This window comes from Epinephelus moara, chromosome 14 (assembly GCF_006386435.1).
Source record: "Epinephelus moara isolate mb chromosome 14, YSFRI_EMoa_1.0, whole genome shotgun sequence".
Taxonomy (NCBI): domain Eukaryota; kingdom Metazoa; phylum Chordata; class Actinopteri; order Perciformes; family Serranidae; genus Epinephelus; species Epinephelus moara.
This window is the reverse complement of record NC_065519.1, coordinates 20,037,377-20,057,230: the sequence shown is the minus strand read 5'-3', so window position 1 is coordinate 20,057,230 and position 19,854 is coordinate 20,037,377. Positions and strand designations below refer to the sequence as shown.

Sequence of the window (19,854 nt, the reverse complement as noted above, 5' to 3'; positions counted from 1 at the left end):
GACTTTATAATCTGGCTCTGACATGCGAAAAGTGCAGCATGCTCTCCTCCGATCTGGACTCTGCGGAGGACACGGCGGCCAGTGCTCCCAATGATGCTGAGGGAGAGGAGCAGGAGGAGGAGGAGGAGCAGGAGGAGGACTCACCGGCTGAGAGTGATGTCCTGGAGGAGGTAGGTGTAGAGACATGCATTATCTAATTCTGAAGCAGAAACATGAAGAAACATCAGCTGGAAACAGACTGATCAATTGATTAGTTTTAGAGAAGTGTAACAGCAATTCTGAGCCCACTCTCTGATGCAAGTTTCTTCAGCTTATTTTATCAAATTCCTTTAAAATTATGCAGCTAACTCAGATTTAAAGCACACACACTTTGATTTCTGTGCTCTCTGGGACCATAAATCCTATATTGACATCCTCTCAGTGCAGCCGCTTCCACCTGCAGCCAAACAGCCTCTCTGCTTGCTCAACTGCCAGAATAGTCCATTTCATACAGTGCCACTACAATTCACTGATGTGGAAACATCACAAAAGCATGCATTGCATTCACAAAGACAGTTGTTAAGTTAGCAAGCTATTATTTTTGCTAAGTCAGACCCTGGTTTTCATGTGTTGATCATGCATGTGTGTGTGTGTGTTTGCTTCACCATGCCCCCTGTCTTTACTGTCATGGAGTAATTACTGTGATCCCATCCGCAGGGATTGGTTGTGTGCAGCCAGCCATGCATGGATAGTAAGAGAGCGCGAGTTGTCTTACCTCAGAGTCATTGTCCATGTAACTGCTAAGTCATGTTTTATACTGCAGGGTAAATTAAAGTACAATTGCTTGTGTCTTTTTCGCAGACATAAGATCCAGTTAGTTAGGGCTTTTATGTTCTTTTAAATGACTGTTTTATGTATAAAAACATACAAAAAATATACAGAAATCATCCCACAGTGTTTTTCAGATAAATAAAATCTGTATTTAGTCTGTAATGTCTGCAGTCAGGAGGAGGCCTGCTCAACTGGAAAGTCCGTCTCCTGTGGCACACAAGAACTGAATCCCTGTTTGCTCCATAAATAACTGAGGTGGAACCAGCAAAGTGACGTCCTCACCCCCGTGTCAGCGCAGTAATGGATGGGCTGGTTGTCAGCATAAATCGTTTCACTCCATAAAACACCAGAGGTAGTCCACGAGAACGCAGCATCTCATGGGGGACGATTGTCACCACCACATCCAGACAGAAATATTAGACAGGACCATGAAGTCATTTTGAGCTCCTGATAAATGTGACTGACAAGATGGGATGAGATTAATTTTGAATGCTGTACCCTCCTTTGCAGCACAGTAAATGTTGCAGTCCTGGTCTGATGTCTTTGTGCGTAACGGGTTACGCTCCAGCTTCTTTTACTGTTAGTGTTACTGATGAAATGGCTTTAGGCCGGTGTGTCTTTGCTGAATGGGACAATCTGACTTCTGGTCAGTATTGCAAATGTGAGCACTTTCTGTTTCTGTTTGTCTGCCCTGAGCTAACCACCCAATACTCAGCAGATAAGTGTAGAGCAGAGACGTGTGTGTGTGTGTGTGTGTGTGTGTGTGTGTGTCTGTGTCTGTGTGTCTGTGTCTGTGTGTGTGTGTGTTCAAGCAGTGCTGGGAGAAGTATTCAGATTTTTTATTAGCTAAAAGTTGCAAAATCACACTTTAAAAAATACTGCATTACAAGTAAAAGTCCTAAAATGTTACTTTAACATTCATTGTGTACGATTTCGGGGGATTTAGTGGCATCTAGTGGTGAGGACCGCAGATTGCAACCAGCTGAAACTTCTCCCAGTTAAATTTCCTTCAGTGGTTATTGTTCAGGAGGTTTTTACCAGGAGCTGAACTATCCAAAGAGCTCTTTCTCTCCAAAACAAATGGACTCGTTGATTTGAACCAGTAAAAACACAGAATGAAGCAGTTTCACGTTTAAAAATCTGTGTTTTTCCAACGCCCTCATCCAGCAGGAGCTGCTAACTACTGTGGCCAACACAAAAATGCGAGTGGCCCTCACTAGAGCCAGTGTTTGGTTTGTCTGTTCTGGGCTACTGTAGAAACATGGCAGACTACATAAACAAGGACCCGCTCCCTATATAGGTATAAACAGGTAATTTTGAGGTAACGAAACACAACAGTTCTTATTTTCAGGTAATTATACATGAAAGAAAACCCAGTTATTATATAATATTCCATTTCTACCAATATATCCCCCTAAATCCTACATACTGGACCTTTAATTAAAGTAATAAAGTATTATCAACAAAATGTTAAAGTATCAAGAGTACCACCTATGAATCAGAATTGTCCTTGTTCTTATGATATTATTTTATAGTATATTGTTATACACCGATCAGCATGAATAACATTGATCGTCTTGTTACAATGCAGTATTCTGTTGGGAAACCTTGGGTCCTGGCATTCATGTAAATGTAAATGCTTGTTGAAGGCAGGGCCCCCCTCAACAGGACAATGCACCATGACACAGCACAAAAACTCCTCAGAGATGGCCCAAGGAATGGGACAAAGAGCTCAAGGTGTTGACGTGGCTTCCAAATACCCCAGATCCCAATCTGATTGAACATTTGAGGGACCTGCTGGTACCCCAGAAGTAACCCCGATCTACGGGCCTTGGACCTGACTTGGCTCTGACCTGTCAAGGCATGAACACAGCTTCAGATCTTTTGGGTCCTGTGGGTTGTGAGGTGGGGTAACAGCACGTCCCACAGATGTTTGATCAGACTGGGGTTTGGAGAATTTGGAGGCCAGGTCAATGCCTTGAGGTCTCTGTCATGTTCCTCGGGCCACTCCTGAGCAGGTTTTGTGGTGTGGCTGGCATGGTGTATTGTCCTGCTGCGGGGCCAATGCTAAATTCGTCTTGGACTCAGGAGCTGCACAAGTATTGCTGCCTTACAAATAATAGTCCAGGAGAAATGTAGCCTACACCTTAAAGACACCAGCACACAACAGAGCACCATAAGCAAAGCACAACACAACCCCTAAAGCAGCAAGCAACATTATTTAAAATCTTAATTGAGGTTGGCACAAATTAATTTTTAAAACAGTTGAGTTTATATTTGGGCATCCTGTATTGTCTGCCTGAGGGTTAAACCTTGTACTCAGTGTGGAGAATGTGCGAAGACTCAGACAGTATCCTTTAATCTCCAAGGTTTTTAGGATGTTGTCTACATATACACAAGTGCTACCCTGTGATATTAATGTGACAACTTTACCAGCCAGTACATTTGCCCTCATGCAATATAAATTCAATTAATTTAAGAGAGATGTGTGAAAACACCTCAGTTAATATTTATTTATGTCAGCTGCTCTGACTCACAGCCTCCCAGGGACACTGCGTGTTTTAATTTAATTCCACTGAGCTTTCTTTGGTTTGATTTACTTTGTGCTTAGCTATGGAAAAGCTCGGCGATCTATAGTGCAGCCACATTCATTTGCATTTCCACAGCATGTCACCGCCAGGTTTCAGGGCCTCATCGCTCTAAGTGCCTTTTCCTCATTACTCTCTGTCTCTCTCTGCAGCAGCGTCCGGTGAACCAGTCTCTGGGTGCTTGTGTCTGCCGGGAGTCCCATTGGCGCTGCCTGCTGCTCTCTCTGCTCATGTACAGCTGCCTGGGCGTGGTGGCCTGGTGTCAGCTGACCCAGGTCACCAAAATCAGCTTCAACACCGCCCTCACCTCATCCTTCACCGCCTCCTTCACTTCCTCCCTGCGGGGGGCCTCCGGGATGGGCGTTGGGGGACACTCAATGATCTACCACGACAGCCCCTGCTCTGACGGCTACATCTACATCCCTCTGGCCTTCCTGCTCATGCTCTACGTCCTATACATGGTGGAGTGCTGGCACTGCAGAGCCAGGAGCGAGCTGCAGAGCAAAGCAGACGTGGACAGCGTGTATGAGCGCGTGCTGCGGATGAAACAGGCCCAACCTTGCATATGGTGGAAGGCTATCAGCTACCACTTTGTAAGACGGACCCGGCAGGTCACTCGATACCGCAACGGGGACGCCTACACCACCACGCAGGTGTACCATGAGAGAGTGAACACCCATGTGGCTGAGGGCGAGTTCGACTACAGCCACTGTGGGATGAAAGATGTGTCACGTGACCTCAGGGGCTTAGAGGGACATCCGGCGACTCGGCTGCGCTTCACCAAATGCTTCAGCTTCACAGAGGCCGGACCAGAAAACGACTACCTCAACCAGAGAGCCAGGTTCTTCTCTGAAATTGAGGGTTTGGACGACTACATGGAGGCCAGGGAGGGGATGCAGCTGAAGAATGTGGACTTCAGAGAAAACCTGATAGCCTATGTGGACCCAGATAGGATGCCTTGGTACAGTTCCCAGGTGGCCTTCTGGCTGGCAGCTCTGCTGATGTTGTCCTGGCCTCTGAGAGTGCTGATAGAGTACCGCACTGCTTATGTGCACTACCGCATAGAGAAACTATTTGGGTTAGAGTACAGCCACAGCAGCCCCTCTCCTCTAGATGAAGACAGGCCTTTGGGTAACAACACTGGCTGCGTTATCCCAAGAGTAGACACACTGGACAGCACCGAGATGGAGTGGCACATACGCTGTAACCGTCAGCTGATCCCCAGCTACTCAGAGGCCATGCTGATAAACATGAGCACAGCAGACTCAAACTCATTACGAGACACTGACTGCACCTCGTCCTCAAACTGCGTCCTCCTGGACAGCAGCCAGACTGCTCAGAGTTACGGCGCCCTGCAAAGCCAGGAGGACTGCGAGCAATGCAGGGAGCCAAACGGACGAGGCGATGCAGGAGGCAGGAGGAGGACCATCACCAGCTCCAGCTGCTCCTCCATCTTCTCCTGCCGGGGAGCGCTGCTCCACTCGCACCTCTCCTCGGACACATCCCGCTTCTCCCTCTGCCGCATGTACGGCTCCCATCACACCGTGGCCCTGTGGAGGAGCCGCAGCAGCAACCTGACTGACCCCTGCTGCGTGGACGAGCAGTGCTGCCGGTCGGACTCCAGCCAGCTGGCACTCAGCGACAGTCCACCGACTTATAGGGACGCTCGGTTCTTTCCCGTGCTGATTGTGCATCGGGCTGAGGGGTGTGGGGGTGAAGACGGGAGAGAAGTGAGGCGGTATTACATACGGAGAGGGTCGTCCTGTGTGGAGACGGCTCTGTGAAGGACATAAAGACACTTGTTAGTGAGGGGGATTCAAATCAGTCATGACGAGTGGTGTTGGTCCCTGTTTGCTCTAAAGACAGAACAACATTAAAGGGATAGTTTGGGTTTTTTGACTTGGGGTCAGTGTATTACCTACAGTAGATGTCTGTCGGCATGCTCCTAGTTTGGAGAAGCAGACAGGAGTACTGCCATGAAAGCTGAGCAGTGTACTGCTGTGGAGGGGGGCAGCAGCAAATCGTGTTTTAAAGGGCAGGTCCATCTGCGTTCTTTTCTGTCTTTTTCAAATTGAAACTCTTACTCAGCCGTTATCAAAAACTGGTGACAAAGGTTACATTGCTGAGCTCCTGTAAAGTAAAATTACTGTTTCTGTCAAAGGAGTCTGGTGACTGTGGATGGGAGCAGCAGCAACAAAGTATTTTAGCCTCCTAAAAAAAGGACCACCTAAAAAAATCAACATCAGTTAAAGTGTACACTATATTTTGAATATTTTCATCGCTTTACCTTGCTGTCAGACAACCCTTTCCAACAGGGAACTGAAGCCGTCATCTACGCTCTCTTCAAAGACACCAGAGGCCTTTGACAAACAGTAATTTTACCTCACAGCACATGGAGGTTGCTAGTCTACCCGCTGCCTAGTTGGCTTGTTTTGTGTGACATTCCTAACCAAACTAATGTTGAGTCCACAGCACTCCATGGTTTTATATATAGTAATGACATCATATAGAAATCTACATCAGGTCACATGGGAAAATGTTTTTAGAAGGGCTTAGGAAAATAGCATTTTGAGGCTAAAACATACAAACTTTGCCCAACATTTCACTTTTTCAGATTTGGATACATCAAGAACGCTACTGCAAAGCTACAGAATGAAATAAAAAATAAAGGTTCAGCTAAAAACTAAACACCAACTTGACTTTGGTGTTTCAAAGCAGTGGCTCCCAACTGGTCCAGTCACAGGGTCCAGATTTCTCCTTAGTCATTAGTTCAAGGTCCACACAGTTTAACATATTCAGCGTCATACTTAGCCATGTAGTTGAGCTAGTTTGCTGTCTGCTAAGTAGCTGTCCTTTATTAACTCACTCTTCAGCAGAAAATAGCACTTCAAAATAAAAGCTCTGTGCCCGAAATTCATTGTTCTTCAAAATAAAGTGTGTTACAAACTTTACAAATTTGCCAGTCACTTGCGGCCCATTCAGAATGGACCCGTGACCCACTTTTGGACCGCGACCCATCAGTTGGGAATCACTGTTTTAAAGAGTTAGTTTGCCACACCATAACACAAACAAACTAACTGATTGAGGCAATGGTAGACTAACAATGCCTGTGTTCTGTGAGGTAAAATTACTGTTTTTCTCAAAGGAGTCTGGTGGCTATGAAGAGAGCATAGATAACCACTTTAGTTCCCCATTGGAAAGGGCTGTCTGACGGTAAGGTAAAAAAAGAAACTACATTTTTAATATAATGAACAGATAAACTGAGACTTATTTTTTTTGTGTGTGGCTAAAATACATTTTGCTGTTGTCCCTATCCACAGCAGTACATCGCTTAGCTTCTGTGTCGGTTAGTCTGCTTCTCCAATTTGGGGGTGTGCTGACCACCATCTACTGCAGGTAATACACTGACTGTGGATTAGAGCTGGCACGATACCAGATTTTCACAACCCAGTTATGTTGTCAAGAGAATTCATGATAATGACAGTGTCGCAATATCCATAAAAATTTTGATTAAAAAGATGCTATCAGTCAAATTCATATTTAACTTTGTTTATTGTGCAATATGTCTCTTTTTTTTGCCAAATGAATTATAACTGAAATATGAGTGTAGGGAGGTGGAGAGAGAGTCTGTAACCATAAATGTATAAAAGCTTACAAAAAGAGCAATTACACTTATTGGATAATGAAAAAGCAACAAGATGAACTGATAAACAAATGTTCCAAAAGGCTGAACATCTGCCATCAGTATAATCCCTTGCGCTTCTTTGACGCTGCCTAACAAATAACAAGGAGAGAGAAAAAACTGTCGGGTCTGATGCCATGATAACTGACCTTTAAAAACACATGTAACATTTCAGATTTAAGGGCTAGCAGGCTGAGCAACTTACTCTACATACAGTGGTGGAATCTGCAGGATGATGGAGGCGGATACTGTCTGGCAGGAGGAAGGAGATAAAGCAAGAACAGAAATAAAATGGAGATGATTTAAGAGGTGCTGATTTATTTACATGATATTATCATATGTGTATGATTAACATGATATCTACATTTACTTTTTTTAATTTAACGGTTGTCAATACCAGTATATCGCAACACCCCTACTGTGGATGAATAACTCATACAACACCACTTCAAAAAATCCAAACTGTCCCTTTAATTAAGTTTTATGGAGCTCCACTGTAAATATGAAGTAAAAGAAACTTAAATACAGACTTCTATTTTTTAACAGAGTCACCAAAAGATCAAAGAGTTCTTGTATTGAATTGCACATGTCCATATTATTAAAGTTATCATGAAAACAGCTGCAGGTGTGGGACAAACAGTGTGTATTTGAATGCATCACTGTACTGTCAAACCGTCCTCATGGCAGCAACAGTATGTCAGACACAGAGTGTGTAATGACATTAATAACTATCAAATCTGATTTAACAGTGCACACACGTCACTGATAACTGCACGACCGCAGCATCCTTCTGTTTTCATATGTTTGAAATAGTCACAGGATGGAAAACGTCCCCCGCTCTCACATTGACCTGTATGTGTTACTATGTGTGTGAGGACTGTGCCCCTTAGAGGCGTGTGTAAGAATAATACAAAGAAAAAAGACAAGTTGCATGTTTCTACCAAGAAGTGTCGTCTTTTAGGTGATTCATAGAAAAACCAAAGACATGAGTGTTTTGTTTTCTTTGTTTTGCTTTGTACGAATAATTTTATTAAACACCACAAAGCTTTTATTGATGAAGGTGTGTGAGTGGGAACGTGAATTGAATGTCAAAATGTGAGCAATAAAAGTGGTCCTGAAGGATTATTATTGCACAACAGTATATGAGTCGCTTGTACCCCGACATAGTGAAGGGAATACTTTCAAAGTGGAACATACCTATAAATGGTATGATGAGTCATCTGGGTTGTGAGGTTTTACTCTCTCAAACTGGTTGATTAAATCTTACAGTAAATTATATCACTGTGGTAGATTTATATTGTTTTATTTAAGGTCACAAACAGTCCCTTGTGTATGTGTGTTGATATGGAAGAAGTTAGGAGTTAAGTTTCTGCTGTGATCACGTTGATCTGAGGCGACGATGTCAGACACTCTCAGGCTCACAGCTCACTGGTTCCTCTGCTGTCCTCGAGTACAACTACAAGGGAAGAAAACATTGGAAGGACCACACTGACAGTCACTGATTTCAGACGACAACTTCCCATTGTGGCTGCTAGACGGAGGCTGGTCGGTCCAAATAAACCACTGAGGCAAACAAAAGTTTCAGTTCAGTGTGTTGTTTGACCTGGAGTGCAATCTGAGGAAATGCACAGCAGGTAAATAAAGAAATACAGCAGAAGAAGAGAGGAAAGAGAGGAAGTATAACCTGTTTTTTTATTATTATTATTATTATTAAAGCTAAAGCAGTGTCTCATGACATTGTGGGACCTGATAGATTTTCTTGTTTACAATATTAAAATACATATCAGGGCTGGCACAAGGGGGTTTAGGTGCTGATATAACTTGAATTTGGCACTGGAATACCTTAAAAATCAGACATTTTTCCTTCAAAAAAAAAGTACTTGAATAACATTGACAGGATAACAGGATGATAATTATTTAAAAAAAAAAAAAAAAACATTAGAAAAATGTAGGAAGCCAAAAATAGCCATGTTTGCAATCATTTTCTAATACCATATGAGCTGCATCCTGCTCTGCACTCTATAAGTGTTCCTGCTATTGCATGCCTTTACTGAATAGTAATAGCCAGTTAATTAATAATAAGTTAATTTTAGGCCCTGGTAGCATGTGTTTGCACCATATATGAATTTGCACATTTCTCTTGCAACAGAAGGTTGTGGAGAAAACGACTTAATCCTTGAAAATAAAAATGAGTGCTTGAAAAAGTACTTGAAAGTCATTGAATTTGACTTGACCCTGTCCAGACGAACCCCGAATTAGCTTAAAATTGTAAAGGAATACAAAAAGTGGTTATGAAATTAGACACAGTTGTTTTACATATCAGGCCAAGAACTGTATTTTTAAACTTTCTGGCTAATTTGAACACATGAACCAGAGTTGAGAAGATTTTTGTTAAGACTGTGATGAGGAGAACTGTATCAGTGGTGGAAGATGTATTTAGGTAAAAGCAATACTTCAAAAATACTCCATTACAGGTGAAGGTCTTGCCCCCAAAATTTAAGCAATAGTATGAAAGTATTATCAGACCAAAAATGTTACAATATATAGTGATACTCAACTTGTGGCCTGTGGGCCAAATCTGGCCCACGATAGGGTGCTTGGTGGCCCCCCAACCATTTTCTTACTCACAACATAGCTGAGCTGTTGAGGCAACATTACTCTGCTCTATTCAATTGTGTTAAAAGTGACCCATATAAAGTGGGCAATATTGTTCAAAGTGACATAGTGCAAATCACAGCCAATGAGGCTTATCATGCAGTTACACAGCTAGCTGACAACAAAGCAAGCGGCTCAGACCAAATCACTGCAGAGCACCTTAAATTGGCAAGCCCGAAGGTTGCAGCTCTTCTTGCTATCTGTTTTACTGGCTTTATGACTCATGGTCTCTTGCCGGACTCCATGTTGTCTGTAACTCTGGTGCCTGTTATTAAGGACAAAGCGGGCAAAGTGGGGAGCGTGGATAATTACAGACCTATTGCGCTAGCCAGTGTGGTATCCAAAGTCCTGGAAATAATATTATTAGATAAATGATGTGCATTTCTAGGTACCTCAGACAATCAGTTTGGTTTTACGGCCAAGCATGGTACTGATGTATGTATCTATGCATTAAAGGAAATAGTAGAAAATTATAGAAGACAGAACTCCTCTGTTTTAATTGGTTTTATTGATGCCTCTAAGGCTTTTTACCGAGTCAACCATCATAAGCTCTTTTTAAAGTTGAGTCAAAGGGGTGTGCCTGACAGTGTAACTAGGATTCTGGCTTATTGGTATGCTAACCAGAGCATGCAGATAAAATGGGGGAATGTATTCTCTGCTCCATTTGGTGTGGGTAATGGAGTTCACCAGGGAGGACTTCTCTCACCAGCCCTTTTTAACATGTATATGGATGATCTATCAGACCAGCTAAGAAACTGTAAAACAGGTTGTATGATTGGTGATACATTAATTAACCATCTCATGTATGCTGACGACCTGGCTATTGTTTCTCCCAGCAGTGCTGGATTTCAACAACTGTTGAATATATGTACTAATTATGGTGTTAATTTTGATGTCAAGTACAATGATGGTAAGAGTGCTGTTATGATCTGCAGGGTAAAAGGGGATAAGGACCTTGTTTTTCCCTCTTTTTGGTTGGCAGGGCAGCTTTTGTCTGTCTGCAGTAAAACTAAGTACCTTGGACACATTATTAATGATGAAATGTCAGATGATGATGACCTATATAGGCAACACCATATGTTATATGCACAAGCTAACATGCTGGTTAGGAAATTTTCTTGGTGTTCAGATTATGTTAAGATTAATCTTTTAGAGTTTATTGTACTCCTCTTTATACTGCCCCCCTGTGGATTAAATTTAAAAAAGCAAACATCCAGAAGCTCCACGTTGCTTATAATGATGGTATGCGCATATTGCTTAGAAAGCCCAGGTGGTGCAGTGCAAGTGATTTGTTTTGTAACGCAAGAGTCAATACGTTTCATGCTTTGTTGAGAAATCTAATGTACAGATTTATCTGTCGACTGAATGGGTCCCACAACTCCATTATTATGCTGCTGTCAAATCCCCGTCTAAGTTCTTTGCAGTACCAGTCACCTATGTGGAAATATTGGTATGAGTGCCTTTTTTAAATCTATCTGTGTGTATGTCTTTTAAATGGACCTTGAGTCTATGAAATAAAAGTTGATTGATTGCTAAACTGATTCACAAACTTAAAAAGTGGAGGTTCCTCTGACCCTCCAGAACCTTTCTGGGCTAAGTCCTGAATGTCTTCAGCTCTTAGCAACCACCCTGTGTTCACCTGACCTGTGCGGGGCTAGTGCTAGTGAGCCTTTGGACTCCTGTCATCTGGCAAACATGGCCCCCAGGCAAAGGAAAAATATCCCCATTATACAGTATATTACTTTTCTCGATTATTATTACAGATGCATAAATAAGTAAACAGCATTAATGTTGTTGGCAGTTTTAACTACTTTATAAACTACTGAGTAGAAAAACAATGTGTCATATTTTTAAGATGGCTGTGTGATTCGTGTGGAAAATCTGAAGCAGCAAAGTGACTACAGCCAGCAAATACATGCAGTGAGGTAAGAAGCATGAGGAGCTCTTTCTTTTTGCAACCACTAGATGTCACAATTGCAAAGGACTACACTTATTAATTTATTTTCATATAGGCTAATATTTTCATTAATTTATTTATATTTTCATATAATATATATAGATATATAGCCATGAGGGGGTTTGCTTGGTCTCCAGTGGTGTTTGGGTGGGTGCTACGTGTCAAGTGGCACCCACATGAATGCTAAGACCCAAGTTACCTCACCTCACCTCACCTGTCAGTGGTTTTAATGTTTTGGCTGATCGGTGTAAATAAATTTGAGTTGAGTTGAGTGTTACTAGATATGTGGTAGTGTGTGTGTGTGTGTGTGTGTGTGTGTGTGTGTGTGTGTGTGTGTATTGTAGTTGGAGCTGGCCCAGTGTGTTAAGTTTAACTCTCAGACCTACTGTACATGGAGATCATGTGGGACGCACAGTCTCACACTGTCAGGAGTTTTATGACAGCGAGGATGACCTGGATGAGAGGGTAAACAAAAAACAGGGGGTTTACACTGCAATATCCTCTGCTAAAGAGAAAAAGGGTAATAAAAAGACAAAAAATACCCAAAGAAACTTGAGGAAAAAAATATATAAATCAATTTTGGTCGAGGTAGTTTTACTTCTACTTATGTACAACCACTTTTAAAAAGCTTATAAGGGTTAAAAACATGGTTAAAGTAAACAGAGAAGGCTCTGTTGCTCTGTTGCCCTGAGCCAAGACGAACGAGCCCTTCCATGACGTCACTTCCCACGCGCGCTCGATCCTGCTAACGGCTGCTAACCAACCAACTGACATCCGACAACTATCCAGGACATTTTTACACTTTGTCTCCATACTGTCAGACTCACCGCAGTAGCCCAGTAAAGACAGAGCACTCCCGCCGTCTGAAGTGTTTCCCCCGGCCGTTAGGACGCAGCTGCGGCTCGGTACGGAGGGCTGGTCCGGTTGTTGACATCCATGAGGACGGATGTGTTGTGTCAGTAGCTCCACTAACGTTACAGCACTAGCTACTTCTTCTTAGCGGAAGTTTTTTTCCACTGGTATGCATTTAAACCCTTAGTTCGCTCTGACGCGGCGTTAAGCCGGACTTTAGGTGGGGTTTATTTTTATAATATTCAGTTACAATGAAGCTGCAGTGTGATGTCGAGGTGGTGAATCGGTTGCTGCCCACGTTTGGGATGAAAAGTCGAGGCAAAGGGACGAGAGCTGTGCTGTCCATTGGGAAGCATTTGGACAAGACGAGTCAACGGTGTAACATCTACATGATGATCTGCACAGCTAAAGACAGAGCAGGCTCAAAGTACAAGGTCAGTGACTGTTGTTATTGTCTGGACTGTAGAGGCTGTTAAAGCTATAGTTACATTCATATGTATCCCTGGGTGTGTGGCCTCTGTTTATCTCCAAATTACATTCAGTTTTAGTTCAGGGTACTTTATTCATCCCTCACATAGCATTTAATGACCAGTTAGAGTTTTAAAACTTCATCAGACAACATCAGTCATACTTCTAACCAATGCCTACATGTTCAGTATAATACAAAATTAAGTTCCTGAAACATGGATTACATTTAACAGTCTATATACTGCATTAAATGACAGTTTCTTTTACATTTCTTATTCAGTGTATGTAAGAGCTGCTCATATTTCAGTCCCTCCAGCCAGGCATTGAACTGGATCCTCTCCAGTTTTCTTTTTTAAACATAAAGATAGTTGCAGAATAGCTACAGCTATGTGCAGCTCAGTCTTGACAAGGTGCTAAAAACACCAGTGAGTCCAGATTGGTAGTAAACAGAAAGATTAAATTCACCTGAATCAGCACTGTGGTTGACGTAAAGAGCAAAGTTTGTATTTACAAAGATGGATAAGAAAGCAAAGCTCCATTAAGTCATGAATCCTGTGACTGATCTGGTGGGACAGACATTTACACATTAATATCAACTCAGGAGAATTAGTAAATCACCCTCCTCTGTTTCATTCTCTTGCATTGGGGTGGTATGTTTGTGGTGCACATACCAGGAATTTCACCTCAGTCTTTGGTTTCTTTCAATGTACATACACAAAATAGACATACAGCTAAAAACAAGGACAAGAAAGCTGAAGAAATTTAATCAAGCGTTAAGCTCTTTTACAGCGATGCCCTGACTTCACATTCAGTGGGTTAGGATACAAGTATGTAACAGTAATCACAATAAAGTGATGAAAAAAGTCCATAAAAACAAACAAGTAGCAGCAATATCTATCAAGAGTTATAAACAGCAATAAAAAGTAGTATAAAGATGAAAAAGACAGATACTAAGAATAGAGTCTGCCGTAAAGGACAGAGACATAACAACAACAACAATAAAAACAGTAAAATGTAGAAAATCAAACAGCAACACTGTAAAACAACCATATCATTAGCATACACTTGAAATGATGTAACGACACATAGCTGTCTAATTTAAATACCTCTTGTAACTTGTTCCACTTATTTGGTACAAAAAAACTGAAAGCTAGTTTACCGAGCTCTGATCTGATCTGAGGAGTTTCAAGAAATAAAACTTATTGTCAACGTTTGTAATAAGAGATGGGTTGGATTTTTAAAAGCGAAGTGAGGTAGAAGGGCAGCTTTCCAAGCAGTGCCTTATAAAGAAAAAGGAGACAATGTTTTCCCTTCTATTAGTGAGAGACGACCATCCCACATTCTGATATAGCTCACGATGGTGAGTGCTAAAACCATCACCTGTAATAAAACGAAAAGAACTGTGGTAAACTGTGATTTTAGTGTGGATTGAGCTGCATGCATATACAAAAATATCACCATAATCTAAGACTGACAAGAGTGCTTAAACAGAAACACTTGATTACTATGTACAAAAATAAATAAGTGTATGTATAAACAGGTTGTTTAAATACATGACATAGGTGGATATGACAGTATGTACAGTGTATATAGCATGCTGGGATTATGTTTGACAGACATTTATTTACATATTTACAGTGTGTATTAAAATTATAAATAATTATAATTTGCTGGATTGGATTCACTGGTGTTGTCGCTTTTGTTGTTGCTGTTGCTGTTGCTGTTGCTGTTGCTTGGCTCCTTAACCCCTTGAAACCGGAGCAAATTGGCATGATTTCTTTTAAAAACATGAGCAACGAAAAAAGAAATGACCCAAAAAATGAGCAGGAAATTGGTAAAATAGATTAAAAACTACAAAATAACACAGAACATGACAAGGAAATGACCTGAAAATAGTGCTTAAAAATTATAGTAATTCTGTGACATTATTTTAAAGTAGAACAATAATAATAATAATTTTTAAATATACTGTAGTTTTTCTAAGCTTTTTCTATTTTTCTGTAGTTTTTTGAAAATATTTTTCTAATTTTTTTTTTATTTATTTATTTTTTTTGCAATTTGTGGGACATTTCTTAGTAAGTTGCTCATCACCTTTTTCCTCATGTTTTTTAAAAAGAAATCACACCAATTTGTTCAAGGTTCAAAGCCTTAAATACTTGCAAAAGGTATCTGAAGGCAGCACGAGAAAAGTGAGGTCACTCAAGGTTTCAAAGGGTTAAACTATAATTTAAAAAAGTAAAATAATATTTGGATGAAGAGAAGAGCAAAATAAACTGTTGTTCACTGTAATGTAACAGTTTGATACCCAATCTGGTTCACCCAGTGTATAGGTCACATTATAACAAAGCATTTTCATTTCTACTAGGGCATCCAATTTACATGCTTCATTCCTCTTAGCCCACACATACTGTATAAGTATAGTTTAGTCAGACAGAAAATTAGTTGGTTGTGTTATATTACTCATCAGATCTTATGCTACAGTTTCGTTTTTAAAACGACAGTTTCAAACGTTGCATTAACAACACATTCCAGCAACTTAGACTGTATTTTTGCTTCTCAAGTAGCTCACTCCCCTGTGTCACTCAATAAATCTGCTTATTTAATAATTCATCATTATCTTTCCCAGGAAAACCTAGATTGGAAACCTTAGAAGTATTGTTTTCATGGTCTCAAATGCTGCCTTCAGGTGCTCCTCAGACACTTCTGATTTAAAAGGCCACAGCTGTGTAAAGATATAAACCTGCATGTTGACGAAAAGGTTAAAATGCTTGCAGCAGTCCTGTCTGCACTTGTTGAGACAGCAAAATTACACTTGGTCGAGTGGAAATGTTCACCCGCCCTGTTGTTGTGTCATGTATTTTTCCATCACTGACATTTGCCAACTTTCTCTCGCAGCTGAAAGACAACATAGAGAAGTTCTTCACTTGGTTTGTGGAGGAGGGCAAGGCCACTGTGAGATTAAAGGAACCCGCTGTTGACATTTGCTTGAGCAAGGTATGACATCCAGCATGGTGTAATACCGTCTGAGTATGAAGACGTTTATAAGAAAGGGCATGACAAGATTTTCAGGTTTATGATGAAGCAACTTCATTTTTATTTCCTTGAAAACTCTGCCACAAGAGTCAAGTTGTCTACCCACTTGTTTATCAACCAGACAGACCCAGTCGCTTGTTTTGACTGCAGCTGATTCCTGGACAGTCACCATAGCAGCCTCATTGTTTCCAGTTGCTGTAAAGCCGTCCTGGCTGTTTTGATTTCAGGGGTGACCTTCCACCTAGATTCTACTTGTCCTGTTGACAAGACATGTGCTCACACACCCACAAACAGTCTGACGCCACAGTAGGCAGGCAAACAGGGGAAACAAATTGTGGGAAATGTGTAAACCAACCTTCAATTGACCTACAGGGCCACAATATTTGACTATGAATTTAAGTTCACACCCCAATATGTCTTTGGGTGTTTACTGGTTGACAGTCTATTATATTGGACTGTGTTGGATTGTACAGGTATTCAAAAAATTGAGTCTAATCCCTGTACTTTACATGCTGAGTCACTCACACATTTATTCCCAGCAGCAAAAAGCATATCATGTTCATCCAAAGGAACTGTGTCAAGTTATTCCAGGCCTGTGAATTTAGGTTAGATATTTCAAGGAATCCGGTCAAACTCGACCACCTGAATGTCACTGTGTGCCTGCTGTTTCTGTTACCTGTTAACCTATTAATTCACATGTAACTTAATTTATTTCTTCATGTTTTTATTCGTAGGCCGATGCAAACAGCTTGAAGAACTTCCTCTCAGCCGCTCGTTTGGCAGACAGAGGAAGTGACGCGAGCAGCCTTCCTCTCTCCACGCTGACTCCTGTTCGCGCCAAAGATGTAGAGCAACCCAAGAAGAAGCTCACCATTGTCTCCAAGAAGGACTACCCCCTCACCTCCAACTTCCCTTACTCTCTGGAGCAGCTGCAGGTCTCCTACTGCAAACTGTCACGGGTGGACATGCGGATGCTGTCCCTTAAAGGTAGAGCGAGCCAATTTATATTTTGGTCGATAGAGTTTGTTAGTGCTTGATTTACATTCGGTGTGATTCCAATACTGATCATCACTAATCTAGGAGACCGATAACCAATATTTGGGACCGATATACATTTGCAGTAACAATGAACCATTGCTCTTCCACCTTCTGGGCAAGTATAGCAGCCTGCCTTCCCAGAAGCTGGTATGTCTTAGGGTGCTTTCACACCTGCCATTTGGTTCGGTTCAGTCAAACTGAGGTTGGTTTGCCCCCTAAGTGCGGTTCGTCTGGGCAGGTGTGAACACAGCAATCACACTCAGGTGTGCACCAAAACAACCGGACCGAGACCTTCTTGAAGAGGTGGTCTCAGTCCGGTTACAAACGAACTCTGGTGCGGTTTGTTCGTGGTGAGAACGTGTTCTGACTTTGATCCGAACCAACTGCAGTCGTATGACACATTGTTTGTGTTAAACATGAGCATGTTACAGTCCTGGAGGATTATTAATGTGCACCTCCTCCTGTACTGCCTTAATATGCACATTCAGCACATCCAATGCATCAAAACATTGTTTTCTAGCTGGAGCCGCGCCTCGTTATCAAACTGTATGGTTTGACTAAAATGAACAATGACAGCAATATAGTCCACGATGAGCAGCGCTAAAATCAACCTGTGTAGTTGTCCCTCCATTGTGACATTAGAAAGTGTCACATTTATCTTGCAAGTGTACTCTTCTTCAGCGGTTTGTTTACTTCCTGGATTTTTCCCACATGGAAATTCTGACCAATCGAGAGCAGCTGTCTCACACAAGGCATTTGATCTGGTCCGCTTGTAACACAACCCCCCTCTTTTGCTAGACACCTTTACCCCTTAAACACAACATGCTAATGCTATTAGCATAAGCCTATGACATTTTACATTGTATAAATTAGCCTAGCGGCTGGTGGAAATTTCCTAACAGTGACAAACGAGACACTGACTCATCGTGGGTTGGATGTGGATCAGTGAGGCTGTTTTAAGTATGTCAGCAGTATGAAATGTCTGTACAGTCAATCAGCTGTGTTTAAAATTTATGATAAACTTGATGAGTTGTATCATGGAAGCTGTAGGATCCAGTGTTTTAGGAGCTTGGAATGAAAAGGCAAGATGTTTCTGCTTATGTTGCTTTGATTTTGATCATTGTGTTTTAAATTTGTTTCTTACAAAAGCCCTAACTTTTTTGATGTGCCATACTTAAATAGCTGGATTGCCCCTTTTAAGGACGGGTATTGTTCTTTGTTTTCACAGCTCTCCGCAAGCTAGACCTCAGTAACAATCACATCAAGAAACTCCCTGCCACCATCGGTGACCTCAGCTGCCTCTCTGAGCTCATCCTCCACAATAACCACCTAGAAGCCTTCAGCCAGGCCCTGTGCCTGTCCACCCTGCAGCGCACGCTCCAGCTGCTGGACCTCAGCCAGAACCGACTGCAGTCCCTCCCCGCTCAGTTCTGCCAGCTCAGAGAACTAGTGAACCTCAAACTGGACGACAATGAGCTCGTCTGTCTGCCCTTCCACATTGGCCGGCTCTCAAAGTTGAGGTTCCTGTCAGCGGCGCATAACCAGCTAGCGGTGTTGCCCAGTGACTTCCGTAAGCTGAGTCTGGAGAACCTGGACCTGTTTGGGAATCCGTTTATCCAACCTAACCCTTTTGACCACACAATGAAACTTACATTCCCCCTTCCACTTCAAGAGATGGCTTCCAGAGCTGTGGCCAACCTCAGGTTAGAATAAAACACGCTCGGTGTATCATACTGTATCTTCACTGTGGTTCTTACACCAACCTCCTAACCGTATCCTTTGTGATTCACCTTGCAGGTTACCATACGGACCTCACCTCCTCCCTGCCCACTTGTGTCGCGACCTCGAAGTAGCCAAGACCTGCGACTGCGGGCGTGTCTGCATCAATTTCTACATCAAGACAGCGGTCAGCATGAACCTGCACCAAGTCTCCCACACAGTAGTCCTGGTGGACGACATGGGGGGCACGGATGCTCCGGTGCAGCGGCACTTCTGCTCCCTCTCCTGCTACTCTGAATTTTTAGACAACTCCCTCCAGAGAGGGATCAGATGAGGAAGAACAGACTTTGTTTTTGTTTCACGGGAAACACACTAACAGCTGGAAACCGCTGTGGGTTTTGCAATGGGTCACAAGTTATGACATAGTGCTGGATAGTACAGTTTTCTGGTAACGGAGAATATCGAATGACTGATTAAGCTTTTTACAAGTGCTTCAAGCTGCCTGTTTTAAACTTCCATTCAACTTACAATGCACTTCACACTGACCTGCTCCATCTGTAACTGAGTGGCACTGACGTTATGTAACAATAGCGGGCAGCAACACTGACAAAGTGAAAGTCTGACATCGCTGCTGGTGCCGTACATCATGTTCCTCCTGCCTCTTAGGGCCCTTTCACACCTACCAAATCAAATGTCTGCAATGTAACAAAAATGCAAACCTCCTTTCCAACTCTCAGGTGTGAATAGACCCACGGAGCGAAGCACAGTCTCTCCTACTGACCCACTTCGACTAGGCAGGGGAATAATGAAATTAGATGAATTAGAGTTTTTTCCTGAACACAGTGCCTCAGGGTCCGTGAGCATCAGCTGAAGGGAGTTGGTTTTTACTGTGCTAATGACCCACATTTTTTATATATACGTGTAAAAAATTCAATAAAATGAACGTATTCATCATGTTGCCCTGAGCGGTTCATTCTGGAGCACTGAAATGATTCATGTGTCATGTATTTGAATTAAGCTGTGGTGGAAGAAGCACTCAGTGTCAAAAGAGG

The 19,854-nt window shown here is 42.1% G+C and overlaps 2 protein-coding genes and 1 long non-coding RNA gene across 3 annotated transcripts; 2 read left to right on the top strand and 1 right to left on the bottom strand.

Moving 5' to 3' along the window:
* The first annotated feature begins 38 nt into the window (after nt 1–38).
* On the top strand, nt 39–5,182 carry si:dkey-13p1.4 (transmembrane protein 151B). The gene is made up of 2 exons (XM_050061155.1): nt 39–170; nt 3,551–5,182. Exons 1-2 carry the CDS (start codon nt 39–41, stop codon nt 5,180–5,182), a joined length of 1,764 nt encoding a protein of 587 aa, XP_049917112.1.
* On the bottom strand, nt 5,049–12,645 carry LOC126400456 (uncharacterized). The gene is made up of 3 exons (XR_007570974.1): nt 12,520–12,645; nt 7,286–8,695; nt 5,049–5,176 (listed from the first exon to the last, which is right to left on the bottom strand). It is a non-coding gene; the product is annotated as an uncharacterized LOC126400456 (long non-coding RNA).
* On the top strand, nt 12,253–19,758 carry lrr1 (leucine rich repeat protein 1). Its single transcript, XM_050061156.1, has 5 exons — nt 12,253–12,978; nt 15,908–16,006; nt 16,780–17,032; nt 18,312–18,786; nt 18,881–19,758. The coding sequence occupies exons 1-5, from the start codon at nt 12,796–12,798 to the stop codon at nt 19,134–19,136; spliced, it is 1,266 nt and encodes a 421-aa protein (XP_049917113.1). The 5' UTR covers nt 12,253–12,795; the 3' UTR covers nt 19,137–19,758.
* Nucleotides 19,759–19,854: the final 96 nt, after the last annotated feature.